This window comes from Plecotus auritus (assembly GCF_963455305.1).
Source record: "Plecotus auritus genome assembly, chromosome: 1".
Taxonomy (NCBI): domain Eukaryota; kingdom Metazoa; phylum Chordata; class Mammalia; order Chiroptera; family Vespertilionidae; genus Plecotus; species Plecotus auritus.
Window position 1 is genome coordinate 60,104,012 of NC_137770.1, and position 24,119 is coordinate 60,128,130.

Below are 24,119 nucleotides of genomic sequence, written 5' to 3' on the forward strand. Positions count from 1 at the left end.
AATATATTACACTAGTGGCCTGGTACATGAATACATGCACATTGAAAGAAAATTAATTAGAAGAAATATTTTAATATTGCTATTTGCCCTTTATCTATAATAGAAGTGTCAAGCAAATTCACAATCAACAATGAGAGATTGAAACACACACATGTAATTGGTGCCAGTGAGAGATTTATATGTATCACACAAGTGAGAGTCAACTTAGCCTTTTATATATATACTAGAGGCCCGGTGCATGAAATTCGTGCACAGGGGTGTGTGCCCCGCAGCCCAGCCTGCACCCTCTTCAATCTGGGACCTCTCAAGGGATGTCCGACTGCCCGTTTAGGCCCAATCCTACCGGACATCCCTCTCACAATCCAGGACTGCTGGCTCCCAACTGCTCGCCTGCCTGCCTTCCTGATTGCCCCTAACCACTTCTGCCTGCCAGCCTGATCACCCCCTAGCCACTCCCCTGCCAGCCTAATTGATGCCTAACTGCTCCCTTGCCAGCCTGTTTGTCCCTAAGTGCCCCCCCTACAGGCCTGGTCACCTCAACTGCCCTCCACTGCAGGCCTGGTCCCTCCCAACTGCTCTCCCCTGCTGGCCTGGGTCCCACCCAACTGCCCTTCTCTGTAGGCCCAGTTGCCCCCAACTTCCCTCTTCTGCCATTCTGGTTATCCCTAACTGCCATCCCCTGCAGGCTTGATCGCCCCCAACTGCCCTCCCTTGCAGGCCTGGTCCCTCCCAACTGCCCTCCTCTGCTGGCCTGATCACCCACAACTGCCCTCCCTTGCAGGCCTGGTCCCTCCCAACTGCCCTTTCCTGCTGGTCATCTTGTGGTGGCCTTCTTGTGTCCACATGGGGGCATCCATCTTGTGTGTTGGAGTGATGGTCAATTTGCATATTACTCTTTTATTAGATAGGATAGAGGCCTGGTGCATGGGTGGGGGCCAGCTGGTTTGCAGGCCAGCCATGCCCCCTGGCGACCCAAGTGGAGGCCCTGGTATCTGGGATTTATTTATCTTCTATAATGAAACTTTGTAACCTTGAGCAGAGGAAGCTTGGCTTTCTCCATCGCCGGGGGAAATTCAAGTCTCCTGCTCTCTCCAGCTCTGTGGCTGCTGCCATTTTTGTTGGGATTTATTTATCTTCTATAATTGAAACTTTGTAGCCTTGAGTGGAGGCCTAGGCTGGCCAGGGTGTGCTGAAAGCTTGGCTTCCTCCATTACAGGGAAACCCAAGCCTCCTGATCGCTCCGTGGCTGCAGCCATCTTGGTTGGGTTAATTTGCATACTCACTCCTGATTGGCTGGTGGGTGTGGCTTGTGCTTGTAGCAGAGTGATGGTTAATTTGCATATTACTCTTTTATTAGATAGGATATAGAATAAACTTGCTTAATTAGACCTGCTTTCTGATTTAGCTAAACTTTTTCCAGTCCAGTGAAGCACCTCAACTTCTCTTTCAGGTAATTGTCAGTAACACAGAAGTAAATATCAACACAAAGCAGATTATTATTGTGATCACGCAGGGAGAACAAAGGGTAAAATATTTAACTGCAGGAGTGTTTGACTATATTCTGTGCAGTGAGAAAACCTGAAGTCATTTTTAAGGTCCACCCTTTCTTATTTCTTTTCAGTTGGGTCAAGTTGCTAAACTTTCTAAATCTCTGTTTTCTGGCTAATGAAAAGGAAATTAGATTCTACCGAGTCTCCTATCTACCTACTTCAGGACTTCTGTGGGGATCAAATGAGATAAGGCACGGGAAAATGCTTCACAGACATTTGGTTAAAGTGTGAAATGTTTGCACCTGGCTATAAGCAAGTCGTGTTCCTGGGCTGTAGAAACTGCAAGGAGGCTAGTAGGTAGGGAGAGGAAGCCAGGCATTGCTATGTGAGGTCATTACCCAGACGGACACTTAGCATTTTAGTCTTTTATCTATATAGATGATGATGCATGTTGAAAAGAAAAAAATAGAGAATAGATGATAAGAGTTATCTCAATGGAGTAGAATAAATACAGAGGACAGCTATAGTATATGAACTCAGAGAAGTAAGAGGATGGGACTGGGGAAATCCTACATATATGCTATTGAAAGAACCTTAACTTTGATCAAGTTGGAAAGACATTGGACTCTTTGTGTAGAAGAGCAAAATGACCTTATCCTTTAAATGGTTCCCTTATGCTGTCTTAAGATGGGCTATAGAATAAGAGAAAAGACCAGTGATATGAATATTGTGGTAATCCAGTCAAGAGAAGACAGTGCTTGGACTATAGTGGTAAGCTAGGAGCTGGCTGTTATAAAAAATCCTATTTGGGTTTATTTTGAAATGAAGAGCAGGATTTGCTGACATTATACGACTGATGTGAGAGAAAGAGAGGAGTCAGGATCCCAAGGTTTTAGCCTGAGTAACCAATACAATAGAGGTGACCTCAACTTAGATGAGCAAGGCTCTGCTTGGGAGATCAGGAGCTCAGTTTCAGAGAGGTTAAGATTGAAAGCCTGTCATGCATAAAAGTAGATTTCAAGTAGTCATCTGGACAAATGAGTCTAGAGGTGTGGAGATGCCTTGAAAAAAAAAAATATATATATATATGTGTGTGTGTGTGTGTGTGTGTGTGTGTGTGTGTGTGTTTGTGTATTATTAGCTTAGAAAAGAACTTAAAGAAATGACATTAATAGAACATGGTTAGAGAAGAGGTTCAAGAAATAAACCCTGGGAAATTCTAGCCCTATGACATCAGGCAAATGAGGAAGAACAAAGCAGTGAATACTGGAAAAAATGGTAAAAACTGGAAAAGAGCAGCCAAGGAGATAGGAGGAAAACTAAACAACAGAAAATAGAACTTATCATATTACCCACAAATCCACTTGTGAAATTTATCTGAAGAAAAACCCCCACACTAATTTGATAAGTCATATGTACTTATATGTTCATTATATCACTAGAGGCCCGGTGCACGAAATTCATGTACTCAGGGGGTTCTCTCAGCCCAGCCTGCACCCTCTCACAGTCAGGGAGCCCGACATCCTTAGCCCTGTGGCAGAGGCGGGAGAGACTCCTGCCACCGCAGCTGCGCTGGCCTGCCGTGGGCCTGGCTTCTGGCCAAGCTGCGCTTCCCCTGTGGGAGTGCACTGACCACCAGGGGGCAGCTCCTGCATTGATTGTCTGCCCCATGGTGGTCAGTGCATGTCATAGTGACCAGTCGTTTGTTCCGCCGTTTTGCATATTAGCCTTTTATTATATAGGATTGTTTACAATATTCAAGCAACCTATGTGTCCATAGATAGATGAATGGAAAAAGATGTCTCACACACACACTTGCACGCACACACACACACACACACACACTAGAATATTAGCCATAAAAAGAATAAAATCTTGCCATTTTCAACAACATAGATAAAACTGGAGGGTATTATGCTAAGCGAAATAAGATAGAAAAAGACAAATACCATATGATTTCACTTATGTGTGAAATCTTAAAATAAAACAAATGAACAACCAAAACAAAACAGGAGCAGACTCATAGATACAGAGAACCAACTCGTGGTTGACAGAGGGACAGGGTGGGGAAATGGGTAAAACGGGTAGAGGGGATTAGGCGTACAAATGTCCAATTATAAAATAAATAAGTCACAGGGAAGTAATGAACAGTATAGAGAATATAATCAATAACACTGTAGTGACTGTATGGTGACAGAAAGAAATTGGACTTATCATGGTGATCACTTAATAATGTATATAAATATCGAACCACTATGTTGTACACCAGAAACTATTATAACCTTGTATATAAATTATACTTCAATCAAAATGAAAGGTAAAACCAGACTTTAACCAGGAAATAAATGTGTTGTATCACACTAAATCAGTGTGAGAAATAAAATAAGGTACCTTCATTCTAAAAAAGGTGATACTTGTTAGCAAGTCCACAGTTGATTTCAGGTCTTGCAGTCTTTCAGCATTGCCAGCAGGAAAGTTTTCCTGGTCAATTAGGAAACAGAAAATGGGTAAATTATCAGCATTAATGTAAAACATCACAGACAGTATGGGAATATACTCTTAGTCTTATGAAGCTATATCCTTTTATTTATTCCCATAATGCAATAAAAATATACAAAACAATATTATGAATGCAATATTATTTCTTGTTATTTAATAGTTTTGTTACTAAAAGAGAGGAAGATAGCATATATTTGAAAATATTTATAATTTTCTCAATATAGGTCGTTTTTTTTTTTTTCAAAAATACTTTGGGAATATTTACAAGTGCTACATAACTTTTAATCACAAAGAAACTTTATTAAAAAAATAAGACTGTACTGCAAAGTCTCTCCCTGAAGTACCATGGATTTTAACAAAAAGTTTCTATTAGTGAGATTTGGTGAGATATGTCAACAAAAATGGAGATGTTTTCAGACTAGCTTCTTAAATGGTTATCTGGAAAAATCATAGGTAACTTTTAGCTATTTCTGAATTGGAGCAGAGTTGGGGTATCTAAATGATGGTGATTGAGTGAACTCAAGTCCCTGTTTACCCCAACTATCTTTTCATTGCCTGGCATGGCAGTTCACTTCTCATAGTGTTGACCCCAGTTCAATATAAAGGGTGAGTTTGACAAAATTTGGTATTATAATTTCTAGAAATATGCAATTAAGATGTTCATCAACAAGAGGCTGAAAGTTGAATACAGGAGAAATACATTTGTGCAGATATAAAAATATGTTTAGGGTCAATGGTTAAATAAAGAATGCAATCATTATTACTATAGTTTTTTGTGAATAACAATTGTAATTATTTTTTGTAACTAAAACTATATGTGTGTATTTATATTCATGCGTGAATATATATATATATATATATATATATATATATATATTTGTGCTTGTGTGTGTTTCACCTGGAGAGGCAGTATAGAATTATTGACAATGAACTCTGCACAGCTTCAAAGATCTAGAAGGAATGCCTTAAGCAGCAAGTTCCCATAGGAATCTCAAAAGCTAGGGAAATATCAGCAGGATATCTCAGTAACAAGGAATGAGTTTTCAAGATAAGAACTGGGCCATATATCCACTCCATAAATTAGCTGATGGCCACTCAATCTGATGGTTATTGAAAGAATCATAAAATTAAGCCACACACACAGTATTGCTGTAGGCTTATGTGGGGCTAGGTACATGACCAAGGGACAAATGCTTACTTATTTAGCAGACCCTTCTAGTGTGATAGGAAATGAGATCCCATAATCAGGATTTTTTGCTTTTCCATTACATAATGAATAGCTTTTTACAATATGACAAGAAATCATCTGAGCCAAGCACAATATTTACTTTTAGTCAAATCATTTTGTACATACCCTATACTTTGATAGGTCAATCCTTAAAGAGTTGTGCAACTGGTCTAGTAGTTTTATGAATCTTTCCCTCTGTCCAAAAAAAACACAAAATAGGAGAATGAAAATAAATGGTCACTATCAGTTATTGTCCCCATTTTATAGAAATCAAGGTTCGAAAATATCAATGACTTGTCCAAGATTATAGAGCTGGTATGTGACATAGCAGTGTCTCAAAATAAGGTCTCTTTGACACCAAGTTCACATTCCTTCAGTAAGTCACACTGGCTCTCTGTGATGAATGAGAAAGTATCCAGAGAATTATGTACTGTAGAAAGAGTGCAGGCAACTGAATTGTCACAGTACTGATTCACGACAATATGAGTCAGGAAGAGAAAATATAACCCATCTCTCTACCCACACACACCAGCCCACCTCCCCAGAAATAAATTGTAGTGGTTTTTTTTTAATACTTCTCCCACCTATGGAAGTGGGAACAGCTGCTGTTTTTTCAAAAACAATTTTAAAAAGCATTTTCCTTTTGGTAACATGTACAGACTTCACAATCTGAAAGGATCCATTGCTTTTAACTTATGTTCATGTTTTAGTGCTAAAAAAAGTATAAAATATCGGACAAAAAACAACAACAACAATACACTAATGCTTCCCCTTGATTCTGTGTTGGTATTGGACCAACCTCTTCATAGAGGGATTTGAAGATGATAAGAATAAGAAGTTTTGCTAATAAACATAAGGATAAAATTGTGTGGATTAAAAACATTGAGTGAAAATATCAGTCTCATGCATGAACTTTATAGGTAGATAGTTCCACCATTCTGAGTCTCAGATTTCTAAAAAAAAATTATAATAAAAAATATATGGAGGTAAGAGTAAATGATAGTAAATGTGTCTGCCTACATTAATATTCTGTAAATACTAAAATGCATTTTGAAGATACTGGCAAAAGTGAAAACTTTTTCTAATGTTTTCACATACAAGATGGATTCATGGGGTATAGAACTCTTATCCCTTGAAGTTACTGATCTTGATGAAGTGAGCTGAATATTAATTGAGTTGATGAATTGTTCCTAAGTTGAGATTTCAATTTTCTGAATAAAGTGAAAATTTATCAGGTTTACATATTCGTGAACACAGTTTGAATATTGCCTCTGTGTTAACCCTTATGGAGGCAATAAAAGAATCTAATAAACGAACCTTGCTTTTCAGAAGTTTGCCACTTGTTCAGTGGATAAGACTCTCCTATAAAATTACTAAAAAATACTGTTGAGTTGACTGTATTAAATTTTTCTTTTCCATTTCCATCATACCTTCCCAGGAGAGGACCTGGTTTATATTGTCCTTTATTAACCTTTTATTCCTCCCATACATGTGGATCAGTTGCTCTCAATCAAAATTTAAAAAAAAATAAGAGAGCTGTTATAATCATCAGTTTAGTCCATAGTAAAGTTAATTATTCAATAATTATAAAAGAAAATGTGTTCATGTCATATCGCTGACCTCTTCATCTGAGCTCTGTGATTGGTACAAATCATCAAGACAGCTGACATGACCCTAGTCAACCATGCTCTGGCCCAAATCACTGGCCCTGTTATATACACTAGGACCAACCATTCTGGTTGTCTGCTCTATATCCATTCTTATACTCTTCCTTACTAATGGAATCACATGAGTCAAATGTGTCTATTATAAGATGCCCACTTTCCCAGACCTCTTTGCCTCTAGGAATGACCATGTAGCCTAGTTTAGGTCAGGGGGTGAACTCAGCCTATTATCAATGAATTACTATTTGGAAAGATTCAAAAGAGTGCGTGGCAGACAGTGTTTGCTGTATTACTGTTTGCCATGTAAGTCTTTGTTATTTTGTTTTTTCCCATCTGCTCTTTGTGTTTTCCTTTTTCCCACCTTAAACATAGACTAGATCCTGGAAGGTAAAGCAGTCATCCTGTGACTAGAAGATGAAAAGCTAAATAAATGGTAACAATAGTGTATGGAGCAAGAAGCTGGGAGTCCCCACACCTCACCCTTGCCATGTCTTCCCACCTTTTCAAAAAATTACAATTCTGAGCAGCTACAGTAGTCCTGGGTTCCTGTTACCTCTGTTAGGTTACATGGGGACAAATATTATTTAGTTAAGTTTGTTTGAGTTTCTGTTTCATGACACTGAACAAAACCCTGACTTTACAGATCACACATGTGGTTTCTACCTAGGTCTTCAGTAACCAGCTGGAAAGTTTACATTCAAGATAAATAGAAAACTGTGGAGAACACTGTGAGGCTTGTCACAAAATCTCAAACAATATCAGATAATGTGAAATTAAAAGTGCACTGCTGATTAAATTTTCGTAGAGATCCTTTAAACAGCAGGACAGCTTAAAATTTAATTTTAACTTACGTATTTCTATTCAACTGAGTGTGATTGCCTTTGCAGGAGCAGAGGAGGCCTACTGCCTGCGTGGTGTGATTTGAAGAAAAAAAGGCTGGGTGATTAAAGACTGTTTCCCCTAAGGTACATGCCACTGTGTCAGAAACTGCCATATTATTCAGTTCTTTGCATTGGGTAAGGACTCCATGTCTGGCACTTGGTAGGAACAAAATCAATAACAAGAATACTAAGTATTATCAGTTATCAAAAATGCAGATTTAACTAGTTGATAAGAAAAACTAGATCCATATAGTAAATACTTTCAGCTTTGTAACCTTTGTCAAAACTATCAAACTCTGTGTTGTAGCATAGTAGCTCCCATAGATAATACATAAACAAATGGGGCTGGGTTTTTTTCCAATAAAATTTTGTATATGGGCACTGAAATTTGAATTTCATATCATTTTGATGTCCCACAAATAATAGTCTTCTTTTGCTTCTTTTAACAATTTAAAAAATCTAAAACCCAATCTTAGCTCATGAGCCATACAAAATCAGTAGTTTTGGCCCTTGGGCAGAGGGGAGCTTTTGAGTAGGGGGAAGCCATTGCTACCGCACAACTGCATTCTTAGTAAGTCTCATAGGATCCTGGAACTATGGAAGGAAAAGCTCTTATAAGGAAGGGGTATAAAAATCTCTGCAGCATCCTGGGCTTCTCTCTCTCTTCCATTCCTTTCTTCTCAGAGCCTCACCCCAACGGCAGGGATGATTTAACTTCAAGATAAGGATGCCTAAGCTTTGGGCACACTCACTGGCCTCAGCTTTCCTGGGAGGAGCCCTGGCCAAGTGCTCACCTGATCTTAGGTTTTTATAACATTTGCCAGGGGGTGGATTTCATTATCTAAATCCAGCCAGGTACCAAGAATAAACACAATTATCCGGGCCCACCCAGAAGTGACAATTACCAAGAAGCCACAATAATGCACATAATCTTCTTTATCTTGGGCTTTAGTAAAACTTCCTGGTATTTTGCTGTATAAAATAAACATACTGTATCAGCTCTGGGTCACTGTCTCTCCATCAGAGGACAGCTGTCCCATCCAGCCCCAGTTTTTTCCTTCTATCTCTGTGTCTGTCTCTTTCTTTCATTTTCTCAATCCCCCGTTGCCCCTACTCAGGACTCCTGTCCACTCTCTAGCCGTGCTGGTCGCGGAAAAGAGAGAAATATTTATATACCAACAGAGATTCTACAACATTATAAAATGTCACTATAATGATGCTATCAAGGATAAACATCTTAATACATTAATAAATGTCATCAATTCAAAGAGCATTTAAGAAGTCCCTTCACAGGCAAACTTGAAAAGCAGTGAGATGTTATTATTCACTGACCAAGAAATCTCAGATGCTTCCCTCAGTTTGACTAAGCTTTACACTGGTTTGGTTCTTGACTCTAGGTCCTGACCTCCCTTTTTTATTTTTAGAGTATTTTCTTTAGAAAATACTTATTCCAGCCCTTGTTTCAGGGGAGTTGAGCTTCAGTTCCCTCTCTTCCCTATTGCAATAGCCTTAAATGAAGTCTTCCTTAACTGTTTAACTTCACTGGGTGCGATTTTTGCTTTGACATCACACAAGAAAAAAAGTATAATAAATGTATTCTCAAATTTGATAAATCATTAAAAGGTATGTGGCATTATCAATGAATTATGGAAGTGAAAGAAACTTTTCTAAAGTATCAATTTTTAAAGTTTGATCAACTGTGCTAAGAGTGAATTATCTTTTTATCAATAAAAAGAATATTTCAGAATTTTTTTCATATAAAGAAATGATCTAGCATCTGCAGTCAAAAATTGTAAAAACAAATTTTTATAGACATATGTCAGGAAGTTAATTAATAAAAATATTATGTTGTTTTTCTGGAATTTGTAATATTTGTGGAATTTGTCATAATAACTTCTAACTCATTGTGATTTATTTTTATTAGAAATAAATATTAAATGTATATCAAATTTTTCATTGACAATTTTACATTCTTCTTAATGAGAGTCTTACCAAATAGTTTAAGATTTAGGCAGCACAAAAACTAGAACTAATCGCTTAAGCAAGTCATAAAGAAATAATTTATTTCCAAATGTTTTCCACATTCATTCTCTCCTTTGCCACATCACTTCATTTCCTCTAAAACATTGTCTAGATGCTGGGTTACTTTGTCTTACCAGGGCTAGCGCATCAGCCTCCTCACTGATTTCCATTTAGTCCTTCTGTGTTCAATACCAGGAACTGGTTTACTCATTTCTCCTTTCTTCATTGTGATTCCCTGTAGTTTTGAGACTAGAAAACTAAATGCTGTATTTCTCAAACTCCTTTGCAGTTAGGTTTCTGCAAGTATCTTCGTTTCTGCCTATTAGATGCATGGAAGCTGCTACCTTTGGAAAGCAGACATGAAGTGGAGGCCCACTTCCTGCTTCTTGGTTTACTTCTGCTGCTAAGTAAAGTCCTGTAGATATTTACTCCTCAGTCCCAGGTCTCTAGCTTTGTGGTTTTATAAAGATTGTTGCATTGTAAATAGAAGCTGCCTTCTGATTTATCTTTCTGACTGTAGGAAAGCTCATAGCTTCTCTTGCAAAAACAGTTTCACTGTGGTATTTTAAGAATTATTACAGAAGGATCCTCCTCCAGTCCCTCAGATGATACTTGTAAGCATCTAATTCTCTGTGCCAAAACCCTTTCAATTTAAAGTTGCTTGGATGGTTTCTATTACTACAACTGAACTCTGTCTGTCTCATCCTCATTTTATCTCTTCCCCCTGCAATATTTCCTCTAAAGAGTGATCTAAGTAAAAAATTCTATCAGAGTATACCCTTTGCCTCAAGATGGAGTCCAAACATTTCAGTGGGCAACTTAATATCAACCTAAGGACACAGCACCGTCTTATAGTTCCATCTTTTATTCTATCTGCCATACTCAGTAGGCAGGCTACCTTACACAAACTTCTTTCAACTTATTTTGCATCTTCTTCTTTCCTTTCCTCAAATGTCTCCCATGCCTGAGGTAGTTTTTCTACTACTTCTTGGACATCAAAAAATATTACTCATCCCTAAAAGCCTTGCTCCATTTCTACATTATTTTTTATAAATTTTATCATAAAAATGTGAAAACAAGGGTAAAAGTTGGTGAGGAAATAGAGGTTACTGTCTTATTTATAGCTTTGTATCCTTTTCTTCATTTATCATTATAACATGGGCATTGCTCGATTATATGAACTTTTCTTTAAAAACTTGACTTTAATGATTACATTATATTTTAGTGAATAAATAAACCCTAGTTCACACAACTATTCATTTCCGTCCTTCACTGAGGAACGCTATGACACTGGACTTTAACCTCAACTGTTTCACTAAGCGATGATCTCCTAATTGCCAAATCCAGTAGGCTCATTTCTTTCCCCATATTATTTTAACTCTTTTTGCAACACCTGACGATGTTATATACTGCCCTTTTCTCAAAATAGTTACCTTGCCTTTCATAGTAAGCATAACATTTTTATTATCATATTTGTTCAATTTCTTTAACCATTTTCCTCAGCAAAATTTTCTTGCCCATTCTCTCCACCCCCAAAGGTTCTGTCTGTTCCACTTTATTCTTGAATATTTTCATCTAAACTATGACTTCAAATAACACCTGTACACAAAAATGGTTTTCTTCCCTTGAGTATTTGTTTTAAAATCCTCATCAGTAAAATAACTTTTCCCACTGGTTTAACTTCTGAAGACTCAAAATGTCTGGGTTACATCTTTGTGAAGGATAAAGAAGGGCCAATATAATGGTGTTCCTAAGTTCCAAGTGACAGTATCAGCTTCAAAAGTCAGGTAAATAAGAATGCCAAGCTTTAAAGTGCACGTAGGAGACACTTTACTTACATATATACAAATAACATTATTTTCAATAGGTAGAGAAAAATATGGTTACATTTGCATACCATCTCACCGATGTATCCAGATGTAGTTTGAGAAAGATTTTCTTTTTGAAACCTCCTCTACAATAACTCATTTGATTTACAAAATGAAGTTTGTTATAACCATATTGCCACTGAAACACTGAAAAGAACTGAAATCAATTTGATTTCTCTTCTTTAGGTCAGCGTGAAGTGAAAAAGCACGCTACTTATTTCCCTCCAGGTAGCATTTATATTGGATATTAATCATGTAAACACATCTTCTTTCTCAGTGGTAAAAGGTTCCGCGTTCCACAAGGTTGGCTTATTCTGCACAATGTTCCCTGGCAGAATATTAAAAGCAAAACAATTTCATAACACTGAATGCTTTCTGTTACAGGTAAAATCCTGGGACAATCAATGCTGTTACCAAGACGAGGTTTTTATAACAAAACTACTCTAGGATCTGATATTACTCATGATTATATTTTCTTGGGCTGGTTAGGGAATGTTCTTTGGTCCCAGCTGTTGCAAGAGTCAAACTGTATAACAAAAGTACCTGGTAGTGTACTGTTTAGACCAAGCATCTCAAATTTAAAGGCTAACACAGGCCAAATAAACCAGGTTTAAGTTTATATGGGCTGCAAAAAAACCCAAAAGCTTCAATTTTCATAGAAACGTAGGTTTATTTCAATCGAGACAGGCTGAATACAAAGGGCTGAAATAAATGAGTAATCATTAGCATGAAATAATAGAACATTTTAATAAAAATTAATTTTTCTTTAACATTAACTTACCAGACACTGAATAACTGCACAAATTAATAAGTGTAGCCCAAATAAACTTACTTTTCTTTTCTCCAAAAGCGAAATATTTCCTGTTGTGCACACCAAATAAGTCAGTCCAAGAGTAGTGACATGGCCATCAGCTGCTAAAATATTCGCTGCTAGTATTAGTGGAGAGAAAAGGTGCGCCTGTGCGCAAGGGGCATAAGGGAAATGAATGCAACACGATTATAGTAATCAGTCATCAGCGAACACGTAGTTCGTTATAATTATGTATTACAGGATATTGTAAAAATTAAGTTATGAAATGTTTATTAAAATGTTTCTTACATACCATTATATTGGCTGGCCCACAAAAATATTTGTTGTGGGCCGCATGTGGCCTGCAGGCCGTGAGTTTGACATGCTTGGTTTAGACCCGTGGTCGGCAAACTGCGGCTCGTGAGCCACATGCGGCTCTTTGGCCCCTTGAGTGTGGCTCTTCCACAAAATACCACGGCCTGGGCGAGTCTATTTTGAAGAAGTGGCATTAGAAGAAGTTTAAGTTTAAAAAATGTGGCTCTCAAAAGAAATTTCAGTCATTGTACTGTGGATATTTGGCTCTGTTGACTAATGAGTTTGCAGACCACTGGTTTAGACTATAGGTAAGGCAGGAGAAATGCAATCCTCATATCTTACTAGGTAGAGAACTTTCAATGTTTACAAACTGGCTTACCACCTCTTACCTCATTTTAATTTGAGAAACATGTTAAAGCAATAATTCTTGTCCACATAGAACAGATTGAGAAATAGGTTTAAATGACTGAACTGACTTACTAATTTTGAGTACAAACTCCAACCCCATGACTCCTCTAATAGATATTGAGTTTTCTTCTACTAGTGTTTATTTTGACTTGTCATTAAATAACAATCACTTTTTCCTTTGATTCATTCCACCTCATCTTATCTACCTCACATTCATTTTCTTTTAGATGAAAAAGATACGAAAATAAACACAGCAGCACGTTTTTTTCTTCTACTGGCTTTACACCCTTTTATTTGCTGGGTTTCATTTTTTTACTCTATGACACACAGTGTCCTCAATTTGATTTCTAACACCATGATCAATCACAAAATCTATTCAGTGAACCAATTTGGAAGTTCAGTGGGAAATGTAACTGCAGTCTCATGGAAAAGTACCTGTCTCTCAGGGATATTGAAGAGAGCTACTGGACTACCCAGGTGCCCTGGCCAAAACCTTGGGAATCTTTCCAGGCATTTTTCTGTTTCCCTCACTGACACATCCTTAAAAATACTTAGTGAAGTTGATTTTATACACTGAAAAGCTCTAAAATTTGTTCTTCCTTCTTGATCTCCACTAATTCTTAGTTTAGATCTTTACCACTTTACTAAAATTACTGTTAATTTTTATCCTATTTCCAGTTTTGTCAATTTCAATTTTTTAAAAATATGTTTTTATTGATTTGAGAGAGGGGGAGGGAGAAGTATAGAGAGCTAGAAACATCGATGACAGAGGGACATTGATTGGCTGCTGACTGGGAATCAAACAGGGGACCTCTTGGTTCTTGGGTCAATACTCAACCACTGAACCACAATGGTTGGGCTTAATTTAATTTAATGCTTATAGAGAATGAGCTCCAGTGACAGGGGCAGTGGATAATAATTGAGGTTCCACAGGATCCCTGCATTTTTACTTTTCAATGCGTTTTTAATGCATTTGAATACTTCATGTGGACAATCTTAATTAGATACAGGTAGTTCTGTTAGACTCTTTATACATCTACTAGAGGCCCAGTGCATGAAATTTGTGCACTGGTAGGGTCCCTAGCAGCTGCTGGCTGCCAGCCAGGGCCTCCCTCCCTTCCCCCGGCTAGCCTGCCCCCGGTCAAACTCCCAGAAGAACTCCAGTCGAGGGGACAATTTGCATACTACGCTTTTATTATATAGGATTATTTATTTATTTATTTTTTACTTAAAAGATATGCTGTTATCCATCGGTACCAGTAGAAACCAACAGAAAGTACAAATGAAGCCTAATAGAGAAGCCAACCAAGCTCATATTTACCAGGGAAAAGTGTCTGCAATGGTGAATCCCAAATTTGCATACATGGAGAATTTCTTTTTTCTTTTTTTTTTTTTTAAATATATTTTATTGATTTTTTACAGAGAGGAAGGGAGAGGGATAGAGAGTTAGAAACATCGATGAGAGAGAATCATCGATCAGCTGCCTCCTGCACACCTCCTACTGGGGATGTGCCCGCAACCAAGGTACGTGCCCTTGACCGGAATTGAACCTGGGACCCTTCAGTCCGCAGGCCGACGCTCTATCCACTGAGCCAAACCGGTTTTGGCTACATGGAGAATTTCTTACAAAATACCAATACTCTCACAAAATATATGTTTTTCCCCCATTAAAAAAGCTCATTCCAGATATGGAGATTTCATCTAATGAAGATGCTTACTGACTGTCAAAATTATTTCACTGAATATGTTTCAAATGGACTTTTAGCTTTAGCCCAATTATAGTAATTAATATTCCCTAAGATATACCTTCTGCAATGAGATTCCAAGAATATCTGGAGTCCAGTGCCCCTTTAATATGTAACTCCCATAAGCTACTAGAAATTTTATAATTAACAAAACAATACTTACACCGAAGTTGGTAGCGGCAAATCGATCCGAGGCAGAAACCTGCACATTTGTTGAAACTGTTGTGTGAGCATAGAAAGCATTTATATTCGCCAGCAAGGTGCTCATGATGGCAGGGACGCCAGGGCACATGTATTTAGAAGACAGACAAGAGAAGTGCCTGCAAGACAAGAACATCGAGCCCTTTAAACAGGAATCACATAATTCAAACAATAGCATAACCTCTAACACCAGCAATTAAATAATTCCTCAACTGCATCTGTGAAAAGGACCAAAAACTCCCATATCTAATTGAAATAGAAAGCAATTTCAGCCCTTTAAAAAGTTCTCACTCACAGATGTGAAGTGGTTTAATTAGAATATGATTTGCCATGGGGATGTGTGCATAAACCCTTTCAACTGTGGGAGTGTTGTGTGTAAACACCGAAAGTGCAATTTCCAGGGGACTCATCACCGTGGGGAAGCAATAACACAGGCGTCTCCTTTTCCCAGCAACTGTGTCCCCACTCATTTCATGGGTAAAGCAAGAGGCCCTTCTCATACTGCACATTGACTGAACAAGTACATGTAACATCTGCCTTGAGTCCAGCTTGTGAGCTTTGGTCATAAAGGATTATCTTTCATAAGCAGTTCTGTCTCCCATTTTGCTAAAGACAGGGTTTAATTAAAGCAACAGATGAGTAGTGAGGGCAAGTTGGATTATGCCAGCTTTATACTTAAAGACCATTCCTTTTGAACCTTGAATGATAGCATCATAAACACACATCAGAAGCAATAAGTGTTCAGTTCTGGTACTCCTCTCAAGAGAACCCATTTCATCTGAACCATAACAAAAGACCTGAGCATTGAAAGCATAGCTTAGGGATGAAAGTGAAAAGATAAGTTACGTAGGGAGGAAGGAAATTTCAGGACATAATCTGAACCTATGTTGCTGTCCTACCACAGTAATGTGTCCTCCACCTAGACACCTGTGGATTTTGTATTACTGAGTACAAGCACAGAGTGCACATACATATGGAAATGGCCTGAGCTGCATCTCAAATGAAATGGCAGGTGGTCCTGAAAACGGTGGCTTCTCTTAGATCTCAGCCAGGCCACTCTCCTAGAGCTTGTTACCATACTAGCTAATAAAAGCAGGTTGAATTTTTAAACGTGGATCTCTGAGGATCATGAATAACAAACATAACTTGAGAGTTACATAACTTGTACAATTTAACCCTGGAATTAGATTATCACTGATTGCTTCCTTTGGGTAAATATTTTGACTTTATTATATACTAAATTAATTTTTATTAATATCTATTAAATACTACAAATTTACATAAATATATTAAAAAAAGAAATTTAAATTCTCTAGCACTATGATTTTGCATTTCTTTCTCCCCCCAACAACTCACAAGTAATTATGTTTGTTAGGCCCAAATTGGAGGTCAATCCATAACTGTGGATTATGCAATGCCTGAGGCATTTTGACTTTCTGAGTGTTCGGCTAACAGGCTTGTACATGGTCTTCACTTGGGAAATGTGTCTGCCTCAGAGCTTGTGTGCCCTTTCTTTATATGTGGTTACTGCCAAGGCCTGCTTTTTTGCTTCTACCCATCTCTTTGAAAATAATTCCTTTTAAGGGCTGCAGTTCCAATACTACTTAAATTATCCTAAGGGGAAGAGATGAAACAGGATTAAAAGTACAATTAGCAATTTAAATGACAGAGTACATCCTTGCAGCAAACCACCCCTTCAAAAAGCATACCTTCAAATAAAATAGGTCAAACAATACTACTATAATTTCTGGAAATGCGTAACAATTCCCTACACAGACTTGATTAAAAACAATTAATTAATAATGTTAAAATCACTTGACTTCATTTTTGCAAGAAAGTAGAGTTAGTGTCAAATCAATTTAGCAAATGGAATTTCAGTTCCATGGGAAAAGTTGAAGTAACAAACTCCAAAAAGACAATGCTTGAATTGGCAATAAGGAGATTGTTATTAGGCATCTTAGCTGAAGCAACTGCCAAAACATTGTCTACCATTAATTCTCAAAATATGACTGGGAAAATATTGGAAGTCATGTGTATGTACTTCAAATAACACATGTGGATTCAGCTCACTATTGTTTTGCCGCTATCATAATGGAGAAAAAATTATCTAACTCCCCTGTCTTTTCATGGATAACTGTCCCTAATGACACCCATTTTGTGGTTTTCAAGGGATGAAAATGCCTTTGATTGAACAGATTTTAAAATCTCTCAACTATTTTTAATGACCACAATAGCAGGGTGATTAGAAAGCAGCACCGAAAAGATAGTAATTCTTAAACCCTCATAAGAATTTTCATAGAAACAATACAAGATGAAAGGAAAGAATATCTGTATTCTTGATGTTAGAAATATACTAAAACAGTATTTAATTTGCTCCAGAGAATTCAGAGTAGCATGCATTTCAGTGATGAGTAAATGTTTTATTCATCCTTGTCGCTGAAGAGGGGCTTGAACTTTTAAGGATCACTTCTCTTTTGGTCAAAAGCATCACTGTTTCATAGGTGCTATTAATTGCTGGTGCTCAATTACAGAGGTTTTTGAGAGAGTTATGTAGGAGAAATAAAGTAATAAAATGCATAGGGTTTAGAGAAATGATCAAAGTTGGATAGTAAGTCAGAATGGGACATGCAAGCTGCCCATGAGCTCTCTCTGACACCTCTCTTCATATATGCCTTAATTTGCCCCCTGCCTATGTTCTTATAGCACACATGCATATCTCTATTATACTGGTTTGTTATTATTTAATTTCTTCTTCCTGTTCCCCCTACATTAGGAACTCAGTGGGCACAAGAGCCATCTTTTATTATTGAATCCCATTGCCCTGTATAAGTCCTCTTTCTTAGATACTTAGAAAGTGTCTATCAAATAAATACATTACTTCTTCTGAAATGTGGGCTCTATGAAGATCTGGACCTTGCCTTCTTGTTCACTGATGTATACTTAGTGCCTAGAGAAGTTCCTGGCACATGGTAGGCACTCGATAAATATTTCTTAAAGAAATGAATGGCTTAATTGAGCAGCAATCTCCTTAGAAAGCAGGATCCTGGCTCAAGCAGCTAAAATAGACTAGTGGCATTAAAGTAAACTGTATCCCAATAGTTCTGGTTTAAATATGAATTAGAGTAAGATGATTAGTGCCAAAGTATAGGTTGTTAAGCTCACCAAAGAAAAAAAAAAATGACCTAATAATTTTCTCTTATTTGGTACTAGAGGCATGGTGCATGAATTTGTGCATGGTGGGGTCCAGCTTGATCACCCCAATTGTGGCCAACTGGGCTGGGTCAGCCAGTGGGAAGGGATGCAGGTGGTTGGCTGGCAGGCCCCACCCCCTGGTTGAACTCCTGGTTGAACGCCCTGTCAAGGGGACAATTTGCATATTAGCCTTTTATTATATAGGATACAGAGGGATGACTATGTAGCCTAATAGAATCTCAGATTTTTAAAGAAACCTTGGGTTTCATTTTACAATAAATAAAAGACTCATTAAGTACTCAGTTAAAATGTATTTGCTCGACAGAGATCATTTCCAGAGGACAATTTAAACCTTAATGCTTGACATGAAATTTCCTGCATGTGTTCAGGGGTGAACAGTTGGTCTGTCAGAACACTGTTAAAAACATATGTTTGCATAAATAAATGAAAAGCATCAAGGATTCCCTAATTCTCATCCTGAAAACAGGATCTATGCCCAACCTCATGGTGTGAGATACATGGAATAGCATGCTCCTTTGAAAAATAGATCACATGCTCCTTATCACTGTCATAAATTGGAAAACTGCTCTCATTTTAGATGGATGGGTGCATTTGCCATATGAAAACAAATCCTCCAGGTTCTGATCAAACACTTGTCCAAAGAGGAAAACTGCTCTCATTTTAGATGGATGGGTGCATTTGCCATATGAAAACAAATCCTCCAGGTTCTGATCAAACACTTGTCCAAAGAGGAAAACTGCAATCCCTTTTCTCTTTCTCATGAATGCTCCAAAACAAAGGATACATTGTTATGCAGCAAACAAGGCTTATAAATTGTGCCCTCATAGAAAATGTTCTGTGGTAAAAGGAGAGAGAATTTATAATAAGTAGGAGGAACCCTGAGGACTGGGCAGTTCTGAATTAACAATCAGGTTACTTACTAGCAATAATTGATTCAGCCTCTTTCTTATGATAAGAAATACATAAGAGGAAAACTCAACAACCAGACGCTCTGAGTTAATACACACTTTCCTGTTATTTATTTGTGCTCCAAATTTATCTTAAAAAATATGGGAGTATGCCTAAAGAAACCAAGCAATCTCTAAAGTAAGAGGAAGTTTATGAAGTTACCTGGGGACTTCGCTAAGCATAAGAGGACTTTAAATATTAAAAAAACAACACTAATTTGATTTATTTTTCTGATCACATGGTGCATAGTAAAATCCAGAAGAATTAAGCAGTTTTGTTCTTTTCCAAACTTATAAGTATCTTTACTACACAGATAGGATACATGTTTCTTCCTTAAAGTTGAATTCCCCAATTTTGTGTGTTTAAAAAATAAGAGCAAATTCTTCTGAGATAAGCTGGCCATGTCTAGTTGAGTATTATTATTGATTATTTGGTTTTCTGGTCCCCTGAAGCAAGGTTTTGAAAAACAGAAAAATATTGATTCAATAGGCACCCAGTTTAAATTCAAAGATATGGTTGGTTATTAATAAACTGTTGTTGTTGTTGAGTTATTCATTGGTCAACAATAGGTTGGGATTCAAGTTATACTTCAAATACAAGAGTATTATATGGAAAATATTGCCAAAACCTGTTCTTCAAGTTATACTTGCACCTAACAGAAGAATGTCAGTATTCTGAAACTTATCCAAATTATTAGGAATAATCAACATAATACTTTCTAAAACACTCAAATGCAACACAAATGGTAAAACAGATACCTAAATCAACATAAATATAATTTTCAGTTCCACTCTGCTTGCTTTTGAAAACTGAAAATGTCTGACATGAAAAGAAATGCCAGGAGAACGTGGGAATAAATACAATTCTTATAAACATGTTTATACATAGAATTATAATGTTAACATCAACATAAAATGTGTATTTTTCTATAAAAATTAATTTTCAACTAATGATCATCAATGAATAATAAATGAAGACATCATATTGACATTGATAGTAATACTTTTTAAGTGTTATTAGATTGTCAAATTGCTCTTAGCAACATATTTTTGGATATGTGTCCTTGAGCAAGGCTAACAAAAGAAAAAATATATACAAGTTGGACTAAAACAAACTAAATTTTTTTTACACAGCAAGGAAAATCATTAACAAGACCAAAAGACAACCTACTAAATGAGAAAAGGTATTTGTCAATGATAAATCTAATATCCAACATATATAAGGAACTAATGCAACTTAACACCAAACAACAACAACAACAAAATCACCCCAAAACAATTTGATTTAAAAATGGGCAGAGAGAGAAACCAAGATGGCAGCATAGGTAAACACCTAAACTGCGGCCTCGAAAAACACTTTCAAAACTACAACTAAGAGACAAAACGGACATCATCCAGAACCACAGAAAAGCTGGCTGAGTGGAAATTCTACAACTAGAAGGAAAGAGAAAACACACTGAGACTCAGAGGAGCTGCAGGAGGCAGAGGTACGGAGGCGCACGTGCGGAGAGGGCTGGAAACTGAGTGCGTGGCTGGCTTTCTCAAGCAGGAGGGAGACGAAGGCTTCCAACTGCACTGAACTCCAGTTCCAGGCGAGACTCTGGGGACCCAGATGCATTCGGGGAGAAATTGGACTGTCTGGCAGCGGGCAAAACTCGAGGGTGGCTTTCTCTCAGAGGTTCTTGCAGCGATTACCATGGGACACTGAGACACAGGGGCCTAGTAGGGCAGGGCTGAGGGGAAACCAATGCTGTCTGCTCCTCCCTGAGACTCTGCCCCATCCAAGCTGAGCACAGAGACTTTTGCAAGTCGTCTCATAAGGGTGTCTCCAGCACTGAAGTTCTCCCAGCGTAGACACAGCTGATCCTCACAGCCAATTGGCCTGAAGGTCAATTCCTCCCAGTGATACCAACAACAATCAAGGCTTAAGTACAACAAGACTGTGCACACAGCCCACAAAGGGGTGCACCAAGAGTGTCCACCTCAGGTAACTGGGGAGGCTAAGCCACTGAGCCCTATAGGACACCTAGCACGCAAAGCCACTCTATCAACTCAGGGAAAAAGCCAAAATGCGGAGACAAAGAAACATATCACAAATGAAAGAAATGGAGGAAAGCAAACTACTGGATATAGAGTTCAAAACCACGGTTATAAGGTTTTTCAAGAATTTTCTAGAAAAGGTTGATAAATTTAGTGAGACCCTCGAGGATATGAAAAAGGACCAACTAGAAATTAAGCATACACTGACTGAAATAAAAAATATTATACAGAGATCTAACAGCAGACTAGAGGATCACAAGAATCAAGTCAAAGATTTGAAATACAAAGAAGCAAAAAACACTCAACTGGAAAAGCAAAAAGAAAAAAGAATCCAAAAATATGAAGATAGTGTAAGGAGCCTCTGGGAAAACTTCAAGCGTACCAACATCAGAATTATGGGGGTGCCAGAAGAAGAGAGAGAGCAAGATATTGAAAACCTATTTGAAGAAATAATGACCGAAAACTTCCCCGACCTGGTGAAAGAAATAGACTTACAAGTCCAGGAAGCACAGAGAACCGCAAACAAAAGGAATCCAAAGAGGACCACACCAAGACACATCATAATTAAAATGCCAAGAGCAAAAGACAGAGAATATTAAAAGCAGCAAGAGAAAAACAGTTAGTTACCTACAAGGGAGCACCCATACGACTGTCAGCTGATTTCTCAATAGAAACTATGCAGGCCAGACGGAAGTGGCAAGAAATATTCAAAGTGATGAATAGCAAGAACCTACAACCAAGATTACTTTACCCAGCAAAGCTATCATTCAGAATTGAAGGGCAGATAAAGAGCTTCACAGATAAGAAAAAGCTAAAGCAGTTCATTACTACCAAACCAGTATTATATGAAATGCTGAAAGGTATTTTTTAAGAAGAGGAAGAAGAAGAAAAGGGTAAAGATAAAAATTATGAACAACAAATACATATCTATCAACAAGTGAATCTAAAAATCAAGACTGCATTATAAAATTTACAAAAGCCTACATTAATCAAAAAAGGGGGGATAGTAGGGTAATATCATGTAAGGAAAAATATCCTATAAGTAAATTACATCTAGAAAACTTTTACTTTACAAAATTAATTTTCATTTGTAATGCTAACAGCAAGACACCCATGAAAAACACACATGATGTCTAAATAAGACAAAGGAAAATTGTTTGGGCAAAAATAAAAAGGATCCTAAATCAATTATATAGAAAAGATTTGTTTATTAACTTTTGGTCGAGAATATGTTTGTATATTTTCAGAAAACAACTCCAAGACCATGTGGATTCCTGCAACAGAGAGGAATTGACAGGTCTGCTCCAACCAAGAAGACAAGAGGAGAAACAGTCCAGAGATGGAAGACGCTGATGACGCCTTGCCATGCTAGCAAGTCAGCAGCTGTGCAATGCAGCAGGTTGCCTAGGACCAAACCAGAGAGGGTCGGACCTGCATTGCCACCATATGCCCACCATCCAGATATCATTGCTGACATGTACACATAAGGAACTGTTTGACATTGAAACGGGGACTCAGAACTGTTGGACATTGAAATTGGGACTCAAACATTTTTTGTTATTATACGTTTATTTCTAGTCTGCAGAGGCAAGATTTTTTAAAGGAAAGAAAAGGGGAAAAAATAGATACAGAGGCAAAGAAGCATTGAACAGACTGTCAAACTACAGCGGGAAGGCAGAGGAGGTTGGGGGGGGGGGGTGCTGTAAGAGATCAACCGAAGGACTTGTACGCATGCATATAAGCATAACCAATGGCTAAATGACACTGGGGGTGGGAGGGGCAGGTAAAGGCATGTACTGGGGAGAAGGGGAGCCTGGGGGGAGGTCAATGGGGAAAAAAAAAAAGGAGACATATGTACTACTATTTGTAATACTTCAAACAAAAAAATAAATAATAATTAAAAAAATAAAATAAAATAAAAATCAAGTGAATAAAAAAATGTGATGAACAGAATAAACTGGTTAATATAATACAATCAGGGGCATAGAAAGGGAGTGGACTGACAATTCTCGGGGAGAAAGGAGTGTGGGTTGTGCGGGAAGAGACTGGACAAAAGTCGTACACCTATGGATGAGGACAGTGGGGTGGGGGGTAAGGGCAGAGGGTAGGGTGGGAACCGGGTAGAGGGGAGCAATGGGGGAAAAAAGAGGAACAATTGTAGTAATCTGAACAATAAAGATTAAATTTAAAAAATAAAAATAAAAATGGGCAGAGAACCTGAATAGACATTTCTCCAAAGAGGACATATAGATGGTCAATGGAAAATGAAAAGATACTCAAATCTTTAATCATCAGGGAAATAGAAATCAAAATCACAATGAGATATCACCTCACACCTGTCAGAATGGCTATCTATCATCAAACAGACAACAAATAAGTGTTGGTGAGGAGGTTGAGGGAAAGAAATCCTTGTGTACTCTGGGTGGGATAATAAATTTGTACAGCCATTATGAAAAGTAGTATGGAGGTTTCTTAAAAATTAAAAACAGAACTACCATATGATCCAGCAATTCCACTTCTGGGTATTTATCTGAAGAAAGCCAAAACACTAATTTGAAAAGATATATGTATTCCTATGTTCATTGCAGCATTATTTACAATATCTAAGATATGGAAGCAATCTAACTATCCATTGATAGATGAATGGATAAAGAAGATATGGTATAAATATACTATGGAATATTAGCCAGTCATAAAAATAATAAAATCTCCATTTGCAACAACATGAATGGACCTAGAGAGTACTATGCTGAGTGAAGTAAGTCAAACAGAGAAAGACAAATACCATATGACTGCATTTATATGTGG

The 24,119-nt window shown here is 37.6% G+C and overlaps 1 protein-coding gene across 1 annotated transcript in view; it reads right to left on the minus strand.

Annotated features, from left to right (window-relative positions):
- Positions 1-24,119, minus strand: part of UNC13C (unc-13 homolog C) — a 579,627-nt gene that overhangs the window by 245,026 nt on the left and 310,482 nt on the right. Inside the window, exons 14-16 of the mRNA XM_080645235.1 lie at positions 15,074-15,230; positions 5,344-5,412; positions 3,882-3,971 (exon numbers count right to left, since the gene is read on the minus strand). Coding sequence (XP_080501361.1) covers positions 3,882-3,971; positions 5,344-5,412; positions 15,074-15,230 — 316 coding nt within the window. The remainder of the gene's footprint in view (positions 1-3,881; positions 3,972-5,343; positions 5,413-15,073; positions 15,231-24,119) is intronic.